The 27,823-nt window shown below is 36.0% G+C and overlaps 2 protein-coding genes across 2 annotated transcripts; one reads left to right on the plus strand and one right to left on the minus strand.

Annotated features, from left to right (window-relative positions):
• Positions 1-1,733: 1,733 nt before the first annotated feature.
• LOC109042919 (cell division cycle protein 23 homolog) lies at positions 1,734-12,641 on the minus strand. The gene is made up of 10 exons (XM_019059900.2): positions 12,415-12,641; positions 10,967-11,110; positions 9,882-10,227; positions 8,388-8,565; positions 7,802-7,981; positions 6,644-6,808; positions 4,994-5,240; positions 4,063-4,264; positions 2,688-2,762; positions 1,734-2,019 (listed from the first exon to the last, which is right to left on the minus strand). Exons 1-10 carry the CDS (start codon positions 12,540-12,542, stop codon positions 1,912-1,914), a joined length of 1,773 nt encoding a protein of 590 aa, XP_018915445.1. The 5' UTR covers positions 12,543-12,641; the 3' UTR covers positions 1,734-1,911.
• A 246-nt stretch (positions 12,642-12,887) lies between these two features.
• Positions 12,888-27,439, plus strand: LOC109042888 (fatty acid hydroxylase domain-containing protein 2). The gene is made up of 8 exons (XM_072301577.1): positions 12,888-13,165; positions 14,227-14,382; positions 15,491-15,594; positions 16,065-16,210; positions 16,658-16,839; positions 21,538-21,810; positions 22,556-22,778; positions 24,843-27,439. The coding sequence occupies exons 2-8, from the start codon at positions 14,234-14,236 to the stop codon at positions 24,876-24,878; spliced, it is 1,113 nt and encodes a 370-aa protein (XP_072157678.1). The 5' UTR covers positions 12,888-13,165; positions 14,227-14,233; the 3' UTR covers positions 24,879-27,439.
• The last annotated feature ends 384 nt before the right edge of the window (positions 27,440-27,823 follow it).

Genomic DNA, 27,823 nt, shown 5'->3' on the forward strand with positions numbered 1-27,823 from the left:
AGTCTTATGCAGGAGCCAAACTTTAAACCTCTTTTTCTCGCTTCGATCCTGTTGTGGCTTGGTTCCTTTCTGTTTAACTCCGTCCAATTACAAGTCCCAGTGTCTAGGGCTGGAATCACTTCTTATGTACATGACCCTCCTATGGGGAGAGAAACCTTAGTCAACTATAAATGGACTGCGTTAAACAGAAAGGAACCAAGCCACATCAGCTATTGCCAAATTTAACAGGGAAATTTCATTTTTTGCGAAAGAACGTCTATGCAGATTCCTTTGAAAATTTTAGGGAATTTTACTTTGTATTATGGAGAAAATTCACTGAAACTTGCACAAAAATCCGCACAACCGTTTTCATATAAAAAATTAAATTGTCCGATTGAATTTGGAAATAGCTGATGTGGCTTGGTTCCTTTCTGTTTAACGCGATCCAAATCGAAATTGAATTGTTGGCATTGAAGTATAGAGGAGTATTCCACAAATATTTTGGGACAATGAATGCCTGAAAATATCAAACCAATCCGTAGATATGGCAATTGGAAATTTGCAGTTCAAAAACATAGTTTTGAGAGAAAACTGAGATTTAAAATTGGAATTTGCCTTGATACAGAAATACAGAATTGCCAGATTTTGATGCAAATTCACACCTTCTTTGGCTACAACAACCTATTATATTGACTGCAACTTGTTTTTTTAAACAATGGGAGTTTTCTGTCAAATTCTTGAAATCAAATCAAATATTTCACCCCGATGCAGTGAAATCCGCTCCACTGAGAATTTTTAGCTGTGGGCTGTAAACACTCCAATGTCGTTAAATAACTGCTTTATTTGGACCGCGTTTAACAGAAAGGAACCAAGCCACATCAGCTATTGCCAAATTTAACTGGGCAATTTAATTTTTTACGAGAGAATGATGGTGCAGATTCCTTGGCAAATTTTAAGGAATTTGCTTTGTACTATGGAGAAAATTCACTGAAATTTGCACGAAACTCGGCAAGCCCGTTTTCATGTAAAAAATTAAATTGTACAATTAAATTTGGCAAAAGGTGATGTGGCTTGATTCCATTCTGTTTAACGCGGTCCATTATAGAATAAAAGCTCTTTGAAACAATTGTTACAAATAGACGTCGAAGGAAAAATTTAATTTTTAAACAAATACTTTGCTTGGTTTTGACAAAAATTATTGGAAATTTTTCATGAATTTCTTGCAACCTGTGAAAGATACAATTTTAAAGTTTTAAAAAAGAATTGTAAAGATGTTAAAAAAAAAAATACAAATTTGAGACGTTGCAAGGGTTGACACATACATGGTTGGAGATTCTTCTAGCAAACTTATCTAGAGCACAGGAAAAGTAAGTAAGTGAGGAACTTTTTTTAAAGTTTACAATGAGACTGTTGCATAGTTTTTTTATTCTTATTTTTTAATTATTTATAGAGGGAAGATAAGAATAAGAATATCTCCATTTTTTGTTTCTCATCTAATTAAAGTTTAGAGCCCCCCCCCCCCTCCCCATTAAAGTCCCCATTTAATCCCAATTAAAGTCCACACAAATCCAACCCTGTTTCAAACGGCAAAGTATTGCGCAAACAGATTTCGTGATATTACACTTTTTTTAATTAATTTATCAAAATATTTTTCAGGTTTTCCCTCGACTATCAGAGGTATTGTAAATATTGGAAGGAATAACTTTATGCCATTCTGAGATCAACTTGTGAAAAAAATAAGAAAGGACAAAAAATTCTGTTTGCCATACCTTCAGAGAGTATTAGAGTTTTATTTCAATTTTTACAGATCAACAGAATGAATATCTGTTTTAAAGTATCTACAGATTCTCAGTATGAACTAAGACAGATTTTTACAGAAGTCATGCAAGCATTGCCTTGCAGAATAAATAATATCCAGTTTTGAACTTGAGATCAGCTTTGATTGTCAGGAGGAGTGAAAGATAGATACATAGGAGTGACATCGGCTAATTTGGCTCGAAATCTTTCAAAGCTTTCATTTCCTTCATCACCTTCAACAATCTGAAAAATAACAATGGTGGTAAAATTGATTTCAATTCGATGGATTTCAATAAAAATTTTGATTGTTAAATGCAGTAGAAACGCTGCTATCTAAAACAAGAATGCCGTGACATCATTCAAGATTTTTCTTCTACAAGTAACGTCCAGGGCTATTGTGTAGAAGATGCCAACCTTCGATTCCCGATTTTCGACTTTAATTATAGTAATAGCGTACCTCCATTCTCTACTCATTATACATTCTCTTATCGCCTTGAGAAGGGAAAAGCAAAGAAAAGTGTCTTGAGGGAGAAACAAAGGGTAAAACTATACGAAAGGAGTAGTTTTAGGAAGGTCCAACTTAAGTGATTCAGTGGAGTCATCTGTTCAAAGGTAAATGGGTGAAATGTTAATTTCACCCCATTGCACAGGCTTCTTAGTTACAATGTTCCAGTGCATAAAGTAGATTTTGAGGAAGAGGCTGTCCAATGCGTACAGGACCGCTCAGAGAACGTGTTTGCATGAGAGGTCATCAATTGAATTTATCTTTTGGAGAGCGCATTTGGTGGCGAATGACATTCGAAATTTGTCATGAGCATTGTTTGCAGACACCTAACCTAACCTAACCGAACGCATCACTTTTTGGTCACCTATTTATATCAATAGAAACTTCAAGATATATCGTTACATACCTGCATTTCCCCTTCATCTTCTTGACCTCTTTTTTGAGCTATTGTTTTCAGCAATGCTTTGCCCTCTTCTTTGGTCTGAAACATGGAAAAAGATTTATTATACTGAGATCATCATAATGTACATTGTCAAAGTAATAGAGTCATAAAATAGACTCAACTGTGAAAAAAGGAACCAAGAACATTGCAATATTGCTAAGATCATGCAACTTACTTTTCACGATGAGATAAATTAAAGTTGACCAAAAGTGACGTTTATACCGTGATTTTCTAATATAAGTAATTTATTTTGTAAAGGTTCATTCGATTATTTAACTATTCTTGATTTTGAATAGAAACTGTTCAAGAGAAGGGTATTGATAAAGGCCGTTTTTGGGTCTATCCTGAACTTCCTCAACTCTATGACTTTTTGCTCTTTGAAGGTCTGTATTTTACAGAATGCAGCATAACCTGGTCATTTTTTGTCTCTTTTCAGGTCTAATATTGGCTTGAACATGGGTTTGAGGGCCGACTTGGGCGAAAAATGCGGATTTTTCAGCAGTCGACCGGAAACCGGCAAAATCTGCGTTTAACCCTATTATCTGCTTTCAGACCCATTTTCAGGCTAGTAAAACCCCAAAAAGGGACTAAAAATGACCGAATCATGATGTATTCTGTAAGATATAAACCCTTAATGAGCAAAAAATTGTAGAGTATAGGTAATTTAGGGTAGGCCCAAAAATGGTCCTTATCAATACCCCTTTTTTTTAGGTTGTCTTGCAGTGTGTTTTTGGTGGTTTTGTGTAATGTAGTCCAAATAGTACAGAACTCCTTCGGAAAATCTACCTTGACTTTCCTGTAAACTTTCATGAAGGCCAAAAAAGAGGCTACAGTTCAAAGTATCAATTTTAAAATGTATATGCCAAACTATGTATTATTACCACAGAGTCAAAAGGTGCCTGACTCCATTTTAGTTGTTTCGAGATATCAGGGAAAACTGTGCGTTGGTTCCATTGATTCCACTGTACAGAACAATTTTTGAAACTCTATATCTCATAACCGACATGAGACTGGACTACCAAATTTTCCACATATCAGAGCCGTTATTGAACATTTCAGCAATGCCACTAACTCGATTTTTCCAATAGTGTGGGTTAGGCACTTTTTGGATCTAGGGTGCTGATAAAGATATGTAATAGCGTAGTATAAAAATTAATTCGAAAATCTCTAGCTCAACTGATTCCATTATCAAACGAGTTTTCATTTCGCTCAAATGATTAAATAATGGAGCTCCCTTATTTTACAAATAATGTGATTTCTCTCGATAAAGTTCCCCAAAGTGGATGGACAGGGGGAAAAATTAGACGAGCATCTTATACTAGAGCCCGTAAAAACTTACCTCTTCATGGTTGAGGCATTTCTGAGCGAAAATATAAGCATTATCCAGCTGACTATTCTTCATGTAGTAGTTGGCAAGGTATTTATAAGCATAACTTAGACCTGCACTGAAACACTCATCGTTCGCTGAGCTTTCATTTTCAGTCACATACACCTTTAACACTTTGACAGCCTGCTCAACATCACCCAACTTCTCGTATAACCTGTTAAAAAACCGAAATCAGAACAATGGTCAAAGCTAATTACATAATAATAATTACTGGTAAATAAATAATCTTATGGTGCATAAAAGAAGAAGACCAGGGTTCGTTTGTTGCAAAGTGCCTTTGGAAAAAAAAAAGCATCACAACTGGAATATCAATTTTGAAAATATGAAACAAGAATAAAAATCTTTGTTTGTGATAAAGACATAAAGGTGGAGCATGAGTGTGGTTGAAATTAAAGCCACGCTTAAAATTGGTTGCAGGTATCATGATATCAAGGCAAAAACAAGACCACTTTGTTTAGAAAGAGGCGGGGATGATTATTTCAAACCAAATGAGCATTTCACGTGCATTGCTTCCCGCACTTACGCAAGTGGAGAGTTTCAGATTGGTTTCACCTCTTCCTCCTGATTTTAAACTAATACCTTCACCACCCCAGTGGATTATCTCCATCAACATATTATCTAAAAATGGATGGCTCTATTCATATTCAGGTGTAGTGGCCTCATGTTCCAACAAAATATTGTTGTTAGTCTACAGATTTCAACTATTAGAACATGATTTTATGATTAGTGCAGTTGAGTCAGACCTGGATAACAGAGGAAAGTTAGAAAATGGAAAAAGGTATGTTAGGTGAGCCAAGCTCACATGAAAAACTTGCTATTTGAATGTCTTTTCAAGTAAGTAAGTTCAAAAGAGCTGTATTTATAAGAACAATTCCACACTTACTTGCCAAGTTGAAGAATTGCAATGCCCTCTGCATCACCAAGAGATCTAGCTCTTGCAAAACACTTGATCGCCTCTTTAACTTTATCTAATTTGTCATAAGCTTCTCCTAAGGCTATTAGCATTCTTGAATCATTGGGCCTTAACTGCTGCGCTTGCTTGTAGTAATAGAGGCTAAAGAAATACATTCGAATGATTTCGTATGTTTGACCTAATCCATACCACGCTCGGTAATCTCTACGGTTCACTTCTGTAACATTAAAAGATAAAATGGTGACTAAGCAATGTATCAAATGACAATCGATGAACATTCAAAACAAAAAAGGCAAAAGTTGTCAATAACCTACGAATAATTTGGCACATCAATACTAAAAGGAACTTTGTGCAAATAATTGAAATGAAAAGAGATTAAGGAATTCACAATGTACATAATTCAAATTCTTTTTTAAACATCATTTGTACCCAGCAAAAATTTGTCCAGTTGGTATCTGGCAAATACCTCAAAGCTTGAAGTACTCCCTTTGCGTAATGGTGACTTTCCAATTGTGAAAAACATACACCTGACTCTTTTGTTCAATATCAAATTGCCAAAAAATCATGATAATAAGAATGTTCATCAGAGAACATGCTCCAATTTGACGAGTCTTCCGGACTCATCTGTATTTTGTTATTTTTTATTTCAACTTTTTCACATTATGTGCGCGCATTTGAAATGAAGGGATAATTTTTCACAAACATCCTTGTTTTGTGTTCAATAATCCAGCAACATCTCAAACTAAATTTCACTACTTTATTTTCGAGTTTTGGTGCTTTGAATTTCAGGAGAGAGGAAACCGATGATGATTGTGATGATATCACAGTGAAATACAAACTTTCAGTTTTGTTAGGTAGCATAAAAATTAGAAGCCGTGACCATAGACTATGAGAGGGAAATGCCAAAGCATGAAAAACTGTCTGTGTGGTAAAACTCAACATAATTTTACATCTCTTGCTTCAGAAATACTATAAAAAAGGACTATATCTCCCTCCCTACAGACATTCGTTTTAGATGAAAGGAAGAGAAATTTGTGGTTAAGCATTTTGAAAAAATGTTCTACCATATTTTACCCAACATCTTTAAGATCTAAAAATCATCCAGAGATCAGTCAAACTCTAAAATGATTCCTACGTTCTGAAAACTACGGAATCCTTACATTCGGCTACAGTTAACTGGACCGCGTTTAACAGAAAGGAACCAAGCCACATCGGCTATTGCCAAATTTTACAGGAAAATTTCATTTTTTACGAGAGAAAGTTTGTGCAGATTCCTTTGAAAGTTTTCAGGAATTTGCTTTGTACCGTGGAGAAAATTCACTGAAATTTGCACAAAAATCCGCACAACAGTTTTCATGTAAAAAAAAAATTAAATAGCCTAATTTAATTTGGCAATAGCCGATGTGGCTTGGTTCCTTTCTGTTTAACACGGTCCAACTATGCTCGGTGAAAAGAGCAAAGTAAGAATGCTAAAATTAAAAGCTAGGAAAAACAGATCAGAAAGAAACTAATTTTTGCCAATCAATATAATCTTAAATTTGTTAAAAATTGAGGCACAAACACCATTATGGGAAAACAGAGCTGATTTTCATGTTGCATTAATTAAAGACATTACTCTACCTATGGCTTGGCGGTAACTCTGAATGGCAGCATTCGTATTTTTCATTTCCATAAATTCATGACCCATCAATGTCCATGCAGAAAGATATTGGGGATTCAGCTTTAATGCCCTCTGAAAATATAATACTGACTTATGATGGTCAGATCGTAAACTATAATAGTTGCCTGAAAGAAAAGAAAAATACAAAGAGCATTAGACAATGTATTAATGAAAAGCTAGCAAAGGCAGGAAAAATTCTAAAAAAAGAAGCTGTGCGGTCAACTTGCGGCAGTTTTTTAGGGGTCAATCGACGTCAACTTAATGCAAGATTGCCATAATTTCTTCATCTTCAAATTTTCCGACTTTCCCAGACTATTTTTGCTTTTCCGTGACTCCAAAATTTTCGGATTCCCTGACTTTCCCTAGCATTTGAATAAAATTTCCAGCTTGATTTTTTCCTTAACATTATGCTCACTTCTGCTAGACGCTTATTCATTAAATTCCCAGACTTTTTGAGTGAGTTCTCTGACTTTTCCCAGTCGCCGCAATTTCCCTGACTTTCCCAGTTTACCAGACCGCTGGCAACTATGACAATGGATACCAGGATACCCCTTGCTACGCTGGCAGTCCACCTTCACATCTAGTCGAACTAAACGTGCATGGAAAGGGAGCATATACATTAGCAGGGTTGCTGTGGTTCCAGCCTTGGAGTCCCCAAACAAAGTGACAACCCTGCTAATATATTTGCTCCTTGTCTTTGCATAAAGAGTTTGACTAGATATAGAGGTAGACCCTCAGCGATGCAAGGGAGATCCTCTCTGTTACGGCTTCAACTTTGAGAGCTTTTTTGCGCTTAAGAGTTTGTTTCAGAGGAAACCAGTGATGTTTCTTCCAAATTTTGCATTAGAAAAAGTACTTAAGCTGCAAATTCCTGTCGCATGCAAGAACTCTCCTGGTGAGGATCACCAGCAATAAAAAATGCACAAAGTCCTGCTTTATGTCTTCCTAAAATGTTTTAAAAAAATCAATTTCAAAAATAGGTGCTAACTGGGCCTCAATCTCTTCTGAGGCCTATAAAAGAGCCATATGCAAAATTTTAGCCCTTGCATCGAATTTTCAGAGGTTTGCGAATCGGCCCTTTGTAATACTAAAATAAAGCACATGAAAATTTCAATTACCAATTATACAACATGTTTCAATCCGATATTTGTCAACTTCTGCTGCATGGTGGGCTAAATACGACAGTTCAGTGCGCAATTGTTTGACATACAATAAATTAGAGAAGGTGTCCAAATTATCCAACCGGTACGGATCCTGTTTGTTCAATTTACTAAATGTTTCGATGGCTGTCACAACATCTGAAAAATGATCATGGTATGGTCATAACAAATATTGCAAATATAACAGTACATTATAAATGTAAATATCAACATAATTCTAATTATTTATGATAGAATCTTGATCATAAAAACAAAGATAAGTCGTAATTATGAAAGAGAAACGTAAGTATAGAAGTATACATTCATCGAAAGCCCTTTAAGGAAAATCAAGGTTTGGGATAAGAGTTAGAAAAAATTTATTTTAAAATGAATTAAGTATTTTTAAGAACATTGACTTAATATTCCTTGAGTAATGCACAAACTAAGATTGATAGGAATTAAGTTATCATTTATTACAACCTCATCATGTTCCATGCTAGAGGAAGAAACAAAAAACTGGAACAGTTGGCACATCTTGATAAAGGACTTCATAAAATTATCTTACCTCTTTTGTTGTGATAACCGACAGCAATTTGGGAAATTATGTAAGGATTATTAGGGAAATAAACTGCTTCTAATTCAGCATAAATTTCTAATGCTCTATCAGTTAATTGCTGCTCGAGCAACGCATGGGCAGTGAAGAGCTGAGTCATCCAGTGGTCAGGAAGGGAAAGCGATTTCAACTGGAATCAAGAATAGCAAGACTAAATTAAGGGACATCTAAGAACAGGAGCCTATAAAATCATATTTTTATTTATTGCAGTGTTCATTTTTAGAAACACTTCTCAAAGATAAATAATTTCAGTGTTTTGGTGAAACTTTTCCTTTCTTTACTTATTATAACTGAGAAGAGCACTCTACTTTGACTATTCAATAGTTACAGTTGAGTAACGGTCAGTTGCATTACCAAATTTCTATAAAACTTGGTTTTACATCACATCAGAGGATAAAATATTAGATATACCACAAATTAGTGTTCGATTATTTTTGAGAAACTTTCCTTGAAGCGGAAAGTTAAATAAAGAGAAAGCAAAAGATACATCGGATTTCTTGATTTTCAGCTGAGTTTATTTGACATCATTTTTGTCAATTTTTTTACTGGCATCATGATCATTCCCACAAACTTTCTCATAGGATCACCCAATAGATTGCAAATCCTTGCTCCTTGCAACAGGCCCATTCAAAAAGGAAATTTCATTACAAAATTTTTTGTTCCGTTTTGATGGCACACACCAAAAAAATTCCATTCTCTGATGCTAAAAGGGCTGAAGTAAATTTTCAATTCTGGGAGGATCAAAACTTCAATTCGAATTGTGGAAGTTTGCAAACATCTTAAGTCAGTCGTGTTCCACTGTTAGGCTTCCTAATGGAAAAAATCATTATTAGAATTACAAGAATCAAAACTATCAAAGGCAAATAGGAAGGTTACACGAATTTAGGTCCAATCTGTTTGGTCCGATTCTCTTGGTTCAAATTTGTTCATCTACGGCTTTTATTTCTTGAAAATGTACCCGACACACTTTAACATTCCTTCTACATTAAAACTGGTCCATGTACAATTTACACCCATGACCAAGAGGTCAAATGTACTTGGTCAGACTTGTCAATTTGGAGATTTCAGAAAAATAGGAGGAAAACTTTATAAAAAGTCACATATATCCCAAAATCTGATTTTTTGCCACATACAACAGTATTGTCAACCCTTGCCTACCTGGACAAGTACTTTTTGTCCACCAGTGGTCTGAACCGCTAATGTTGTCTGCAGACTTGCTTGACAGTAAACTTGGTGTCTCATTCACTTACCTACATTGGACGGATTTTTTAAAAATTAAAAGCCATGAATGAACAAAGTTGGACAAAAGATATTTAAATGAGAAAATTACAGAAGGCCTGTCAACCAATAAAATTGATGGCATGTTCCTCCATATCTCATGTACAAAAAAAGAAGCAATGAAGTACTAAATGGAATGCTTCGAATATAAAGTTTGGGTGTGCTTACCTTTGTACTGTCCGTAATTAAAGGTTCTAATTCCATCCAACCTCCCCAATGCATCGGCTCTTTATGAACAGCTTCCACCAGGACAGTTAAAGCATCTTTACCTAAATCTAATTTTTTTAAAACTACGCCGTACAGGTATAAACCATATCCATCTAAACTATTTGCACAGTATTCACTTTTTAGCTTTGTGTATAGGGTGAAGAGATGTTGCTGAAGTTTTGGATCAGGACTTTGACTGGATTCAGACATATTATCTAATTTCTTCTTTTCGTATGACAGATATTTTGAAAAATAGTGTAAAAATTTAGAGTATGGAAGATTAGATTTTTTTGTGAAATACGCACACCTGCAAAAAAACAAAACAATATGGAATTACAAGTAAGAAACAGAGAAAGAAGAAAATTTCTGAAGACAAGAGAGACTATAACATTATGTAGATAAAATTTTACAAACACACCAACTCGGAAAAAAAATTGTTCAGGAAACACCTAAAACTGCCCAGCAGGCGAAGAAGTTAGTTTAAGAAAAACCTTTTTGGTGCCAAAGGACAAGTACTTAGAGACTTTGTAAAGCACCAAGTTGCAATTGATACACCATGTTTGATGACAGAAAATTAAGCATTTAAAAATTTCCGAGTTGGTGTGCTTTCGTTCTCACCGACTTTCAGATACTGATTTTTCATAGTCTGCCCTGAAAAATTTATATTTTTTGACCTGAATAACGCTTGAATGTTTATATAACTTGTTGGTACAAGGTACACTGAACCAAAAAAAGAAAACCGCAAAATCGGATGGTCATCCGTTTCCCTTGAAATGGCCAAAAATTGGTGTTTCCAATGAAATACTTCGATTCTTCCCTTTTCCCCTCGCTGTTTCGAGCACTTCCGATTGCAATTTCGAAAAACCTTTTGCATGCAGATGCTTCTATTCATAAGTGTTGCTAAACCGTAAAAAAGTGAAAATTGAAAAAAACCCGAGTTTGTGTGTTTTTGAACTCACTGATTCAATTACATATTGGATCAAAAATTTAAATGCTGCCGAAAAACTCTATTGCACAGAAATTCATTTCGTTACTTAGAAACATACCTGTCATACTCTTTCAAATCAAAATAACATTTGGCTAGGTAATAAGTATCACATTCACTAGTGCCGAATTGAGGTAGACCAGCTGTAGCTTGATTCGAACAGTCAACTGGAATATCACCGAGGGAAGAGCTCAGCTCTCCCAACCTGAAATTTAGAAAAATCTAGGTGTAAAAATTATGATAAATTGTTAGCTCCAGAACAAAGAGGGATGTTTAGCAAGAATTTAGGGACAAAAAACATGAATCTTAAACGAAATTAAGACAGTTTAAAGTTGGCAGTTCAAAGAATAAAGTTTTTAAAAAACTATGTATGATTTCAATGAGCCATGTTCAGGGTCTGAAATGATCGAACATAAATGCGGCTCTAATTGGATTGCTTTTCATAAGACAAGCGCAAGTCAAAAACTCATGAGCCCTGGCTTTCACTCATCATGCAGGACGCTGGGGCTTATAAGTTTTTGGACGTACGCCCATCTAACAGAAACCAATTCAGATGCTCTCCTGGAATGAGAATGAACTGAATTACCCATTTATTACCTGGGATGATGGAGAATTGTATGTCTAAATTTTAAAATCCAATTTTCCACCCCGACTTGACAAGTACCTACTCTGCAGAGAATTTTATCTTCAAGGATAAAGGTCCTTTTTCCTATGAAGAACTTTAGATCAATTGAAAAAAGTTCCTCCCTGCTGCAATGACCCTCTAAAACATGCCGAAGTCAGCTAAAGTTTTTCTCCTAGCATTCCCTTTATCAACAGGTGAAAACAGCAGAGAGCTTCTGCTTGCACCGAGTACTACGGATTGTTTTCCAAGTGTTCCAGCATTGCATCTCTAATATTTTTCTAATTGATTTCTCCTATTGTGAAAGCTGATGAGGCTCAAAAGTGCTATATTGACTTTCAAAGTACACCAGGGGATAAGTCATCTTCTCAACGAATTGAGATTGAAGACTCCAATCAAAGTGGTGAATCTGCAGCTACAGTTAAGGTAGATAGCAAACATTGCAGTCACAAAGACATTATTTGTAAAGCGCTCTAAAATTCTACACCCATCAGGTCCTAATAAAATCTGACCCTGTCTGAATTCCGCTGATAGGCTTCGGAGCGCCACTAAGGGTCAAGACACCAAAAATAACAATCGTCATTCCACCAAGCTCCTGATGGAATGTTGCTAATATAGAGTAAAAATGGATAGTTTCCGTTGTCCATGCAGCTAAGGAACATTCAGTTGGACAAAGAATGCCCAATATCTACAGGACTTGTCGTTAAAAGATTGTTCACAGTCGACTTAAACGGCACTGAATGGCACAAAAGCTTCATCCTTAAGCACAAAGATCAATTGAGGGTATCAATAATGTTCCTGAGAAATAATAATCAGGACGATACTGAGTTGACTGAAATAATTGTTGGAAAAACTAAACTTAGCCGTAAAAAAACAGTTTTCATTACCATTTCATGCTTTGTAGCAAGCCGCGTTTGGAACATTCAAACATGGCTTTAATGAGGCTCTCCTTGATTTCTTTTTTATCGTATTTCATGAATACTTCACCCATGTTGGAATTTTCAAATTTTAACATGATACATAAAGAAAACACGATATATTATACTAAATTTGCAAAATCTTTTTTAGCAGATTTGTTCACAGCACACATAACCACAAAATTTGAATTGCACGTTTGTGTTTTGACCGGGAACCTTGAAAGATGTTGCCGCTTTCACTGTCGTGATTTAGTACCTCTGGTTATTTATTCCTGATTTTGCCTTCTATTAATTATAAATATTTTTTTATATCATTTGCTAAATGTATGAACAAATCAAATAGATGTATTTGTGTGAAGATAAATTAATAGGATCATGAGAATTTGCAGTTCTTTATCTGACAACAATGTAAAGCTGATGTTTATTGTTGACAGGATATCCCCTCTCCTCCCTACCACACCATTATTGTTATGAACTTTAGAGTGATTTGTCCTCATTTTCCAAGAACTTTAGAAAACTTTGATAATAAATTGATTTTGTGAAGATTGACTCATCATGTGAACTATCTGGATTTTTTCTGCTTCACAGTGTCCTCTTCAAATCACGTTTGGAACTCTAGGGATCTGTTGGAGAGTCAAAGCTCTGATTGAGACCTCTGCTCATGAGTCGAACCCTACATAATTTCAGACGTAGTTTCAATTTTCGTTCGTCATATTTTAAGGTAATCTAACTTCTTAGCACCAAGCCTATAAGTACATTATTTTAAATTATTTTACTTATTAGCTGTCTCTTATCTAGCCCCTGTTAAATCAGTTTCCTCCCTACTGACATGCAACTGGTTTGTTCGTTAGGTTCCGGTCATACCCTGCTCACTCAGTTTCCATGGCCAGTTGATCAATTATGAATGATCCTATAATTGTGGTCTCATATTTAGATTCCAAATTGGACATCCTAACATCAAGGGTAATCCTGTTGTCACCGAATGTCAAGGATACAGAACCTTTTTTGTTCTGATGGAACTGAGGAGGCTCAGCTGTGACTAAGGAGCTGAGCACATTTTCACTCTTTTCCGTTAAAAAAAATAAAGGAATATAACTTTTTTTTACTAAATTTTCCTTTTGGAGGGAAGATAGAGGGTTGCGGATGGTTGTCGTTGCTGTAACAAAGAGATCTTTGTACTCCAAAATGAATCGGTGAGAACGAAAACACACCAACTCTGTAACTCGAAAATGCTCAATTTCCATTAAAGACAGTTAATTTACCTAAAGGTCATTGAAGTCAGTGTATCTGTTCCAACTTGGATCTTTAAAGTGTCCATGAGTACTTGTCTTTCGGCGACAAAAATCTTTCTCTAAAATTAACTTCTTCCCCTAGGTACTGTGCAGTTTTGTGAGTGTCTTGATTATCTTTATTTTTCCGAGTTGGTGTGTTTTCGTTCTCATTGATTCAAATATGATCAGCACGAGGAAACAAAAAGAAAAGTGAGGAGGCTCTCATTTGGGCTGTAGAGTTTTTTGAAATTTTTTTTATACCTGTCAAGTGGTATGTCGTAACAACTTGCATCCTTTATTCTAAGCAATCAAGAGAGAAAAAATTATCTCTTCCTATTGATCATTGCGGTGAAGAAAATAAAGAAATCCATTTCCTATTTGATGGTATCCGGTAAGATGAAACTGCCACGTCTCAGTCTTGAAACAGATACAATCACTCTTCTTTAATATTGGAAGTCTTGAGTTTGCTGTGCCGCTCTCAGCCGTAAAAATGTTTTGTTTTTTTTTTCAGTTTCAGGATGGCAAAATTTTGTATACTCAACTCTCCCATATCTGGAGGAAATAGTCATTATAAGCTCTCGACTCTGTTATCATCAATAGCCAGTGTCCTTTTCCTCATCACCTCAGCCTTATTTGTTTTGACAGCCTTCAGAAACACTTTGACATGGTATGTCGTTGTTTTACGTAGCATGTTACATACACTTACATGCTCACTTCATTTAAGATATAGGTACATCCAGCCTTTCTTTATTGCAAGGTGATGCAGCATACCATTTTTATCTTGAGAATGGAGGGTCTGACACTTTGTAAACCCCTTACAGACATGAAATATGTACCTATTTTACCTGTTCACAAAAATGAAGAAATCAAGGAATTAAGAGAAAAAAGTCCTGATGGAGAAATCTTGACTCCATAAATCATGAATCACTATTCCATGCAAGTTATCACATTTTATCTGCAAGATTGAATGCTCCCCTGAAACATAAACTGGAATTAATAAGAATCAAGAAAATTAGTAGAGTGCCATGCAATAACTCAATCTAGGAATATAGGAATCTAAGAAAAGGGTCATACTAAACTCAATTCATTAGCTACCATTCATAACTCTATGGCTAAATGCAAGACTTGCATATCTCAATTACAACGTTTAAAAATCCCTGATTATGTTTTGTTTCCCCCAAGGAAATCCAATCAAATTGCCTCCTTGCAATTTTGTATGACTTTTATAAAGTAAGGAAAGAAAATTCACAAAACATTTCAATAAAAACTGTTGATTAGTTTTCCTTGAAAAAATAGAACTTTAAGGAACAATTTTGGAATCTAAGGAATAAATTTTTCGACTGCAGCCATCGAACTACTAAATGAGAGAAAGGCTGTAAAATTTTCAGAAATTGGCTGAAAAATCCGAATAGATACCTGGACAGTTCCCTCTGAAAGAAAAAACTGCTGAATGAGGTCCTGAAGCTATTTGCTGGCCATGGTGAGATTATCTAGAAAAATGCCCCTTCAGAAGAATCGGAGGTTTCAGAAGTAAGTAGCAATGGATGAAATGGAACTGTTAATTGAAAAAAAAAACATAGAAAAGCTCCCAATCCAAAGGCATTAACATACAGCTGATCCCACTGTATATGGTTTACACAGATTTGATCAATTAAAAAAGTGCGTCTCTATTCCAGCAAGGGCTTAAAAATTAAATTATCTGGATAAATTTTATACAAATCTTTAGGTTTTTACTTTTTCTTGTTTTTGCTTCACGTTTTTCCTCCATCTTCCAGGCATTTCCAAAAATTCTGGGGTGCATCAGGAAATTTTTGGCAGTCTGGTTGGGATAAGATTCTTGATCACTTTGGAGAAGATCCATTTACGTACTGGTACTATGGTGAGTTTCATTCAAGCACTCATTAAACTTAAATTATTGATATAAATGATCTATAATGCCTAATGACACATACAAAGAGTAGTTAGGTTGAACCGCCAGACCACAGAGACATATTCTATGAGTATAAGTGAGGCGTTTTCTTCAATCATTTTTCTAAAAGTGTCATTCCTCAGAGCTACAGTCCTTATTTCTAAAAAAAAAGTGGTGAGTTTTCTTCTGCTCCACCCTGAATTTTTCTCCAAGGGAACTGCCTTAAGAATAACTCCATGAATGCCAAATTTGGCAAGTTACCATTTTTAAAACTTAGGTGCAAGTATTTCAAAGTTTGTAGGTAGTGTGAATGATGAGAATTTAATGTGATACCCCTTGTGATTCAAATCAAAAGACATTTTTCCTATAACTTTTGACATTTAAAATTTTAATTTACTAATTCTACACAATATTCAAAGAAATATATTCTGTTTGAATAGGATCGTTGTTCGTGACTGTTGGAGTTTATTGGTTCATCGGTGGAATCTATACATTGTTAGATGTTTTCAATAGGCCAAATTCTCTTCGTTGCTACAAAGTACAGCCTGGTACAAATGAGCCTGTTGACCTAAAACGTATTCTCATGGTAAATCAATTTATCTCTAGTTGTTTAATAAAAATTAGATTGAATTTTTAGACCACAAAAAGTGTTTTATTTATTCATTCCAAATTAATATTCATCCTCAAGATCATCTTAGCACATACTCAGCAAAACACAAAAACTGCTACCCTGAAAATACCCAAAATGTCCAACCGATTTTGGACGGCGTGAAATTCACAGCTCAAAAAACGATGTTTTGACAAAATTTATGTGAAGTTCCTAATGTATAGTTTAGTATTTTCTTATTGAAATGTAACTTCACATTTCGATAATTATTGGCAGGAAAATACCTTTATGCTAGACATCAGAGACTATTTTTCTTTTGAAAAATCTAAAAATAAATTCTCCTGAAAAATTTGTCCCTCAGAATTAAGGTACCTTTTCTGATTGATGGTCACATATATTGTACATACTTTTATTGTATTTTTGCAGGTCATTCTAAATGTGCTCACAAATCAATTTATCGTTGGAATGATTGTGGGGCTCTTGTGGTATCGACTAATGCTATGGAGAGGCTTTCCAGAGATAAAAACTCTTCCCTCGTTCCATTGGGTTCTTGCTGAGCTTTCTGTGCACATTTTGGTGGAAGAAATCAGTTTTTATTACTCTCACAGGTAATTCCCTTGCTAGCTATGAACTGCTGCAGCTTTTCAAAACATATCCTGTTTAACATATCTTAAATGGTTTGATACTGGTAACAGTGCAGAATTTGCATCAAAAACGAAGCATTGTCACAATGATCTAATTACTTGTTAGCACTTAAGTAGCATTGCAACTACCACTAGAGAAGAAGCTAAGACCTAGAATCCGCTATGAACATTGTCAGAGCTATGATTCAGGTGACCTCTATTTTGAGATAAAAAAAGCTTTGAAGCTTACAAACTACATGATAAGGAACTCTCAATGGAAACCTTTCAGATTTTATTTTTTTCTGATAAAGGAGGGGTGGCGATTTGGGCCATTTCCGGCCCCACCTAATCCGGGACTTTTTTTGCTGTGATTCGTTACGTATAAGTGTCAAGAGAAAGCATGCCAAGTTTCAGACCGATCGGCCCAATATTCGGGGGCAGGTAAATTTTGTAGCGCCGTCAATTTCGCTCGTATAAAGATAAAATTGGGTACCAGGGGTAAAATTTCGCGTTCTTTCCATTTCCGCCGTCAAAATTGGCACTGGGGCAAATTAAGGGGGTTTTGGGGGGGTTTTTGCGTTTTTTTCGCGTTTTTTACCAGTTTTCTGCGGTTTTCATGCTTTAAGTCAGAGATTTTGAGCCAAACGACCACAGATTTGATTTCTACGCAAAAAATTACATTGGAACCACATGGCCAACTAACACTCAACAGCGGATTTCTCTAGGAAAAACTGACCCATAAGTATGTGTCCACTCAGAAATTTTGAAAATAGCCATGTTTCGGGTACAGCCCAAGCTTGTAGCACTACCATTTTCACATATGATACGCTCTAGGTCGACCCTGTTGATATTATCGGGAACTTGAAATGCTACCCGCTTGGGCGGAGGGTCGAATCCTCCTCAGAAACGAATAAAAAAGGCGATAAAATTACGTTGCACGTGAATTGTTGCGATAGGAATGTTATTATATCGGCAACTTTCACCTCCAACTTATGTAATTTTTTGCGTGCTTTCCATTTCTGCCATGGAAATTGGCATTAAAGCAATTTTAAACGGGGTTTTTTTGGGGTTTTTTTATCATTTTTTACCAGTTTTTTTTCCGGTCTTTTGCGGTTTTCATGTTTGAAACCTCACCAAATGAACCAAATGACAACAAATTTGAATTTTTCGCAAAATACATTTACTCTCACATCCATAAAATACGTCACGGATGAATCGTACAGCAGAAGAAATTGTTGTGTAAAATCCTTATCTCTCACTCTGAATCCTCGTCAGACCATAAGTAAGCAGCATCCTCTAGGCAGTCTCCATAAGAGGATGACAATCTTCGGGGCTCTTTTTCTTGATGTCGGTAAAAACCAAGAAACCACAGAACTGATGCCACATGAGCACAGCAGCCGACCATTCTTGCTCCCATTGGACACTGACAGTACCACTCCGAGATCCCGAACAGCGAGTACTTGATCCATAGGTTGTGAATCATCGATGCAGAATGACGGCTTTGGATTTGGACACGTAGTATATCCGAGCATTCTTTGTGAATCATCAATTCGTATAATCCACCTTCATCTCAATGCTCAGATGTGTATGATTGCGCTTGCTTCAACTGATATCTTCCGAAAGTCATGAATTCGATCTCTTCCACTGTCAATCTCGGGAAGTCTTCAAGTTCCCTTGCGTCCATCTTTTTCCAAATCACTCTTTTTTGGGACCAGTTCTCTCGGATGACTTGAGCCTGCAACTCGTTTCCACGTTTGGAAAGGGCTAACATTCTCTGGGCCTTAGTATGCGCGTCATGACTATCCAATATGCGGGGAGGCCTGAATGCATTGATAATGCTGCACACAATTCGTACGTAATCTCCAATAAATGGTATTTGGGAATTAGGCATTACATGCCCTAAGGCTTTGAAAGTTTTGAGGACTCCATTAGTAGCCTCAACAACCCATCTAACAGAAGTGACAAGCCTCGACTCATTTGCCTCGACTGCCGTATGCTGCTTTTGGTTATTTAAGAAGTGTGGCATTTTTACCACCAGACCCGAGTCCTCTAAAAAGCCAATGCAATCCCGGAATCCGCGATCCACAATTAACACATCTTTTTCAAGTAACCAGGCTCTCAGCCCATCCGAAACGTTTTTCATGTGTGATGTAATTATTGCAGCATCATTATTCTTTGCATCTGCAAAAAACGGCCCCATCACTTCCAATATGTAGCCCGTTGTACTAACAAGCATCATGGGCTTAACAAGAGGGCGATGTTTGTGCATGGAGAAGGATCTGCGTTGGAACTTATAGTTAGAACTTTTCTCGATATACACGTAAGTTCCATCGGCAACTAGAATGGCAGTATCCTCGTCGTTTTGAGCGAAAAGTGACATAGCAAATGGTCGAGTATGCTTTTCGATTAATTCATCATGTGTCCAAATCCAAGATGTTTCGGCACAAATTCGATCATTAAGGCATTGCGAACGGAATGAATACATCTTTTTACAGTATCTTTTGTTAGAGCAAAAATACTACAAAGGACTGAGTAAGATAACCCCGTCCTAAGTTTGGTCAAGAAAACAGCTAGGGCGGTGCGTGCACTTCTATTGCACGACTCGTTTAAACGTGACACAATAATACTCAGAATAGAATCAAATTGTTCTGCAGTCACCCCCGTCAAATTCCAATAATCATTAGTGGACAACACACCCGGGGTATCAAAGTCGAGGCCTTTTTTGGCCACATAATGACGAAGCTCCTGAAGGAGCTCTTGCACTTCATTCCCGTTTAAAAAACAGGAGTCAGACATTTGCGGAATGCTTATGTCTGGTTTTAACACTCCTTTGTCTAAATGACTTGAGCAACATCGCGTTCCTCTCGGAATAAAAATTCCTTTATCCGAAAAAAACTTGCTCCTACCTTCAATAGGAATTACTTTTAATGATTTTTTTGAATTACCACAAACAATGCACTTTCTGTGAGAGGTAGCTGTGCACCCGATTTCCACTTTAACTTGCTCCGAATATGACGGCTCTTCATCTCTACAAGTTCCAGGAAGAATAGAAGTGGACGATGACAGATTTTCACTACTAGAGGATCCGGCAGAATCAAAAGTGGAGACTGACTGCGTGGTTTTTAAAGATGAGCTCGCTATGGTCCCTTTCGATGCGTCCAAGAAACACTTCGCGCACACTTTCGTACTCCACTTCACCGACGAAGCTTTAAGCTTTAAATAGGATAACACTTCTCGACTGGAAATGGGTCTCAGTTTCTTTTTCTCGCCTCGACGATCGCAACAACCACATTGATGATGTCGCGTCATTTTCCGATCTCTCGAAAATACGCAAATAATACGAACGGACCGGAATATTGACGGTAACTGAATGCACTGATACAGTAAACACTATAATGAACTTACCTTTCAACGCATATCGGGAGTGCCTCCTGAAAATCTTATCTGTTCAGAATCATATCACTTGTACAATGCAAAACATGTCAACATGATTCGAATGGACCGCGCAAGAATGCATCCCAATCAGGCTATAAGTCCCGCAATTATCAAAAGAGTCGACCTGAGGCGTACTGTATATGAAAATGTTAGTGCTACGAGCTTGGGTTGCTCCCAAAACATGCCTATTCCCGAAAATGTCGAGTGAACACATATTTTTGGGTCAATTTTTATCTAGAAAAATCCGCTGATATGTAAGTTGGCCGTTATGACCCTATGCGATTTTTTACCTAAAATTAAAATTTGTTGTCTTTTGGTTCATTTGGTGAGGTTTCAAACATGAAAACCGCAAAAGACCGGAAAAAACTGGTAAAAAATGATAAAAAACCCCAAAAAACCCCGTTTAAAATTGCTTTAATGCCAATTTCCATGGCAGAAATGGAAAGCACGCAAAAAATTACATAAGTTGGAGGTGAAAGTTGCCGATATAATAACATTCCTATCGCAACAATTCACGTGCAACGTAATTTTATCGCCTTTTTTATTCGTTTCTGAGGAGGATTCGACCCTCCGCCCAAGCGGGTAGCATTTCAAGTTCCCGATAATATCAACAGGGTCGACCTAGAGCGTATCATATGTGAAAATGGTAGTGCTACAAGCTTGGGCTGTACCCGAAACATGGCTATTTTCAAAATTTCTGAGTGGACACATACTTATGGGTCAGTTTTTCCTAGAGAAATCCGCTGTTGAGTGTTAGTTGGCCATGTGGTTCCAATGTAATTTTTTGCGTAGAAATCAAATCTGTGGTCGTTTGGCTCAAAATCTCTGACTTAAAGCATGAAAACCGCAGAAAACTGGTAAAAAACGCGAAAAAACGCGAAAACCCCCCCAAAACCCCCCTTAATTTTGCCCCAGTGCCAATTTTGACGGCGGAAATGGAAAGAACGCGAAATTTTACCCCTGGTACCCAATTTTCATCTTTATACGAGCGAAATTGACGGCGCTACAAAATTAAAACCGATTTTGCGCTTAAAAATTCGGGGGGCCCCTGCCCCCCGAATATTGGGCCGATCGGTCTGAAACTTGGCATGCTTTCTCTTGACACTTATACGTAACGAATCACAGCAAAAAAAGTCCCGGATTAGGTGGGGCCGGAAATGGCCCAAATCGCCACCCCTCCTTTTTCAAAACAGGGTGTATTCTCAGGACTAATATATTTTTTTCTGCTATCTTATTATATTGCTCCAGATTGCTCCACCATCGCCTGCTGTATAAACTAATTCATAAAAAACATCATGAATGGACCGCGCCAATAGCTATCACTGCCTTGTACTGTCATCCTGTGGAGCATGTTCTCTCCAACCTCCTACCCCCATTCCTAGGTGTCTTCATCACTGGCTCTCATGTCGCCACAGCTTATCTGTGGTTTACGATCGCTGTCATCTCTACTTTAAATGCACATAGTGGTTATCACTGGCCCTTTTTCCCCTCACCAGAAGCACACGATTTCCATCATGCAAAGTAAGTATTTTCAATCTGAGTTCATCCCTATGTGTGTTTATCACTGATTGATGAATCCAAGGTGGAAGAAACAATAGTATGCACTACCATGGTGGATGAAATTATACATGGTGTTTTTCGATGAGCAATACCTCCTTCAATATTGGACGTCCAACATCGTTGCCGTTAGGAGGTAGGTATTGGTAGCAGGGTTGCCGCGGTCAAGGAATACCGGGAAATGTCAAGAAATACGATGAAAATGTCAGAGAATCATTGTTAAGTCATCTTTAATTGCTTTTAGAATGGATTTGACATTTCAAACAACAAATTTTGCAAGAGAACTACTTCTAACTATGTTTCAACCGTTTTGCATACATCAAGTGTCAGGAAATTTCACCAAAATTTGTCTGGGAAATGTCAGGGAATTTCATTTTCTAAATTCTGTTGCAACCCTGATGTAGAAACTTGGCGCCTGAACAGACTTCAATCTTTTTTGCTAATTTATAAGCTTAAACCATCGGAACACAATTCTGTAACCAGCACACTGACCCATCTCCAACCATTTTTTTCTTTCCAACTTTCCTTTTTAAAAGAAGATTCAAGTTTGATTTGTACCAAGTTGTGTTTCCCATGACCATCAATCCATGAATCTATTATCTACCCAAAGTTCAGGAAACACAGCGTAAGAAACATAGTTTAAGTCTTAAAGCCTTTTTCAATATCCTTCTTTTTTCTTTACCTTGATTCTAAACTTCTCTGTTGGCAGATTTAACCAATGTTTTGGAGTGCTGGGCGTTTTGGATCGCCTCCATGGAACCCATAATTTGTTTCGAGATTCACCTGCTTATCCGAGGCACACAACCCTTTTAACGCTTGTTCCAGCACGAGAGCTCTACCCTGATGTTCCCACCTGTCGAAAATCAGCTGCAGAAGCTGAATTGCCTTTAACAGAAGACTCCCTTCTCAGTAACCACAAAATGGCATCTAAAGTAAGTTAAACCTCTCCGTACCATCAGCTGGAAAAGATGGAACACAACGATTATCTCTGAATCAGCTTCACAAAGAGAATTTGCACTTAATGTTTAATTAATCCAAAATATGAATCAGTTTTTGGGAGAAAATGTTGCATATTTATTTATGAACTCAACTGTAATATTGTACCTTGTGTTCAGCACCCATTTTATGAAGTTCTGGTTGCAACTGTTCGCAGTTAGAGCACTCACTGAATCCTTTTTGTTGTGCAGTATTGAAAATGAAAAGTACTTATGTACTTTAATTCATCAAGCAAACCAAAACAATGAAGATGAAATGCGGGATTCTTAAGGTAGAAAAGAATTGATTGTATTTGAGAAGTGCCCAGTCCAAGGAATGGAAGAGTAAAAGTTCCCAGAAAACTTCTTGGACATTCTCAGTTGATTCAGTTTCAGCTAAACTTTGACCCTCCAGGGATTTTTCGAATGAAATGAACAGGAATCACACTCTGAGATCACGATGTTGAGATAATGCTATTTCAATTGAATTAATAATGAGAAGTCTTGAGGATCTCAAAATTAAGAACAAGAGCAAAAAGAGATACAAAAAACCCAATAAGCGATCAAGTATATCGCTGAATTCGGCTTTGTCTTTTATCGTGAAATTAGGCTTTACTAGGTCTTACTTGCACAAGTAACTTTACTAGGTTTTCTCATAATGGAGTGAGAGAAACTTCTCATGGAAGTTTCTCCATCTTTGTTTAGGTCATATTTTCCCGAAACCAAAAATTGTAGCGCTCCGGTGCAGCTTACTGGGAGGAGTGTGTTATAGTTAATCAGAGTGTGATCAAGCCACTCATACAAAATTGCTCTGGAATGCAGCCATGGCATTTTTAGATAAAGCGACTTTTGGAAGTTAGAGCTTTATTTCGAAACTCTCCAGAGGGCCATGGCAAAGTGTGTGATAAGGCTTCCTGCCTCCTCGGGTTAAACTGTAAAAATTTCCTCCAGGAGAACATTTCAGAGGCTCTGTATTAATCTTGAAATATCTCTTATCGGTTTGGAGTTCATGCAATATTCATGATGCAATCAATTTTATTTGCACAATCATTGTAATTTATCGATAGTTGGCCGGTGTCTATTTTTTAAGTAACTAAAAATAATTTTAAAGTTAGTCGCACCAGAGCTGTAAAAATTATCATCCAACACCTGCTATTCTGCGGTGGACCTTTAAAGATGGTTTGAAGCCTAGCATCACAATCTTTGTTTCCTCATCGAAATTTCTAACACATTTTAGCAGATTAGAAAAATTATTGCTAATCTCTTATTTACCAGTTTACCTTGAAAATTTTTGATACGCTTGATGCTCTCTGCACTGACGGAATGATGAGGAAACATTTCTTGTGAGCCTTTAATTTGTATCCTGTCAAGTAGTTCACATGTCACATTACTGATTAATCAACCAAAAAAAAAAAAAATAGTGAAAGATCGTTTATTCCAAGAGTCTGGAATCAAAGTGAACAGATATTAGTCTTTCGGAGTATCCAGTCGAAATGAAAAGATTTTTTCTTCCTATAATTAGGATTTTTCACAAATTTAAGACTGAGAAAAATTTTTAATCTGAATTTTTTGTGCAAAAATCTCATAAGAGATTTGAAACGTAACTGAGCAAGAGATTCTTGAGGACCCCTTTTTGTTTTTCTTAACTACTGTACATTACAAGTCCTCAAGAGATCAGGATATTAAATGAACCATTTTTGCTCCAGGCCTGAAAAAAAGCGCTAAAATTAGTATATTTTGGGCAAACTGACAACTTCATGGCGCACATTGAATCAGAAAGTTTGAGAGTTTATTTTTACAGCTTTGAACAAAAATTCTGTTAGTCCAGTAGAATTTGACCCTAATTCTATAAAAATTTAGAAGTCATGACAGCATTCAAAAACATGTTATTTTTAGGAAAATATCTAAGATTTTCACGCCCTCTTTTTTGCCTCTCACAAGCTCCTAGCAGCCTTAATTGGATAGCCTAGCAAATTCTAGGATAAGAATTTGCTGCTCATGAATGTATTTTACTTCTTGCAGATGATGCATTTATTCTGTGCCGTAGTTCAAAGTTAAATATTTGAAGAAAATAAGAACATGATTTATGACCTTGGCTCACATGAAACATATCATGAGAAGTTCGAATCATCAGTGTCACAAGTTGATTTAGCCTTTGAACTTATTTTAACTCAAAAATAATTTTTTCAACTGAAGAAGAGTTCTTTGTTGTGTTTATTAACAATCTTCATCCTGACGGAACCTAAAGCAGATACTTTCTTGGACTTTTATTCCTCGTTGTTGAAGCGGAAGTGAAATTTCACTTCTTTTTCAGATGATGTCTCATCTGGAACCAAATTGGGCAGAAAATAGCAAGCCAATTTCAACACAGAGTAATGAGGAAAATCAAGTAATCAGATCATGAAAATTAACAATTTAAAAATTAATATCGCGAAATTCATAGATTGAGTTTTTGAATATAGACTTAAGTCATTTTCATTTCATGACGTTCCCAAAATTTCCATCTTGTTTTTTCTTTTGCTCCTCTTTAAATGTTATCTGCTCCATTAAAACCATACGTAACCTATTATTTTATTTCAAGTGATGCACTTACTTTTAAGCTTTATGTTCATTTTCAACTAGTTTCTTCTTTTATTTTTATTTTTTTTTATTATAGAAGCAATTTTTCTTTAATTTTTCATGTGGAAGTGTTATATATGTCATAGAAGTAATGCAGGTTTGATCTTTTTAACTGTCTTTAGCCATTTTAACTTCTAACAGAAAAATGTTGAAATTTGGTGCACTATCTCTACTTTTGGTGGTAGTGTTATTATCTGTAAGAAAAAACCCTAAGTAGATCATTCCTAAAATTTCTTCAAGACAGGAGTTTTTGCCTCAATCAGGCCCTTGTAAGCATGCTGTAAACTTTTAAGTAAGGTTTTAATAATCTAATGCCTGCTTTTTATTATTTTGTCTTAAAAATCAAATCAAATGAAGGATTATTTTTGGAAATTTCTATCCATAAGTCACCACCCTTCAGTGTATGAGATAATTTGTGTTTGGTATCAATCTTTTTAATGAATCAAAAGTGAGCCGTCTGTTATCAATCAAATATCTCTAAGTACTTTTTTATGGTGTTTCATTGTGATATTAATGCTATTTTATCTTGACTTGAATCAAAGACTAAAATCATTCCCAGAGCCTTTCTTTTGGCATCTATAGAACTGCACTGGTGGCTGTGAAAATAATACCTGTTGTAGCTTTTCTCCTTTGCACCTCACCTCACAAGGCACGCACAGCGCAACGCATCTCATTTAATACCCACTACTGTCGATACCAAAGATGTTTTCAGGGCAAACGATTTTTAAGGTGCTATTTAAGCAAGAAATCAATTGTTTTTCTTCTATTTTGTTGGATGGTTTTCTTTCTTTTTTTAAATCTTCCAACCTTATTTCCTATTTCTTTACAGAAAAAAAAGTAAACCGCCCCAACTTTTTCTTCAGAGCATTGGAGAGTTTTCCGTCTAAAACTCAAAATTCATTTTTTTGATGGAATTTGACAATGAGGCCCTTTAAAAACGAAAGGATTTTTAAGTCCCTTCTTCCTGTGGACAATCACAATCATTTTTAAGTATTCATTGTTTATTTTGCAGAGCACCCAATTCTTTTGAGAGATTTCATAACTCTCATTAATTTGGCACCTCTTTTAAGGGACCCTCATAAGTTTGGCACTCACTCTAGCATGATTTCTCATATCGTGATTATTCAGAACTGATAAAATTCTGATTGATAAATTTGCTTCTCTTTGTTTCCTGCACATGTCTGTTAATATCAAAAGGCGTAATAAACCATACGCTCCAGTGTTATATGATACATTTACAATGCTTTCTAAAGGAAGGTATCTCCATTATTATTGAATGTATTCATTTATTGATCACAGCTATTAGTACTATTTTTTATTCATCATTAAACTGCAATTGAATCAGTGAGAATGAATACACAGTAACTCGTAAAAATGAAAATTTTCAGGAGAACTAACTGCATAGTAGGTGAAGAAATTGGTCTGAGAAATAGGTTTTTGGTGCCGAAGGAAACGTACTTCGGGACACTAAAAAGGCCCAAGTTGACATATATGCATATATCTTCAATGACTTTCATGAAAATTGGGCATTTTTAAGTTTTCGAGTTAGTGTGTTGTCATTCCCACAGAGTCAATGGTGAAGAAATGATTTTCAGACATGCATGACTGGCCCAACACTGGAAAAACCAATGAGAAAAATGATACACGTTGAAGCTGTTTTGTATGTCTCTCTCTTTAAATTCTCTTTACCTCATACTCAATCGAGCTTTGTCTCTCTTATTTTTTCTAATAACATATCTTTCAATTTTAAGTTACTAAAGGTATCTTCAACATATCTTTAAATTTATTTCTGATCATTTGTGATTTTCGAGTGAAAATGGTGGTAGTATACTGTGCGTGTCCTTGACTTTATTTATGTTATCAGATATTTATCTCTATCAAATTTTTTATTCTTATTATCATTGGCTCTTTGTCATTGAGTCGAACTTTTTTCAATGTTATTCATATGTTGAGAGTGTATTTTCTGAATTTTAAAATTAAATTTCTACCAACTGTCTGTATTTTAGTGTTGTATTTTTTTTTTTTCCATTTTCCTGCTCCTACCGTTTGAAATTTTCAAATTTTCAGTAATTGAATATTTCATAAATTTTTCAGTAAAACTGTCCAAACTTAAATTAATGATTCAATAGCTTACTCAAAGAAAAACAACTCTGCTTCCTCCGGGTCTTTACCTACAATGAAACACGGATAAATGATGAGAAACTTGAAAAAAATTCAAGTTACGATAGCAGAAATTGACTCAAAATAATAAATCATGAAATTTAAAGATGCATTTCTTTCACAGATAAGTGAGACACTTAGAGCTTGTCATTTTGAGGTTACTTTTATGCTTTTGCGTTGTTTCAATAGTTTTGTTTGCAGGTGTTTCTTACTTTGGTTTCGCT

Source organism: Bemisia tabaci, chromosome 6 (assembly GCF_918797505.1).
Source record: "Bemisia tabaci chromosome 6, PGI_BMITA_v3".
In the NCBI taxonomy this organism is placed as follows: Eukaryota; Metazoa; Arthropoda; class Insecta; order Hemiptera; family Aleyrodidae; genus Bemisia; species Bemisia tabaci.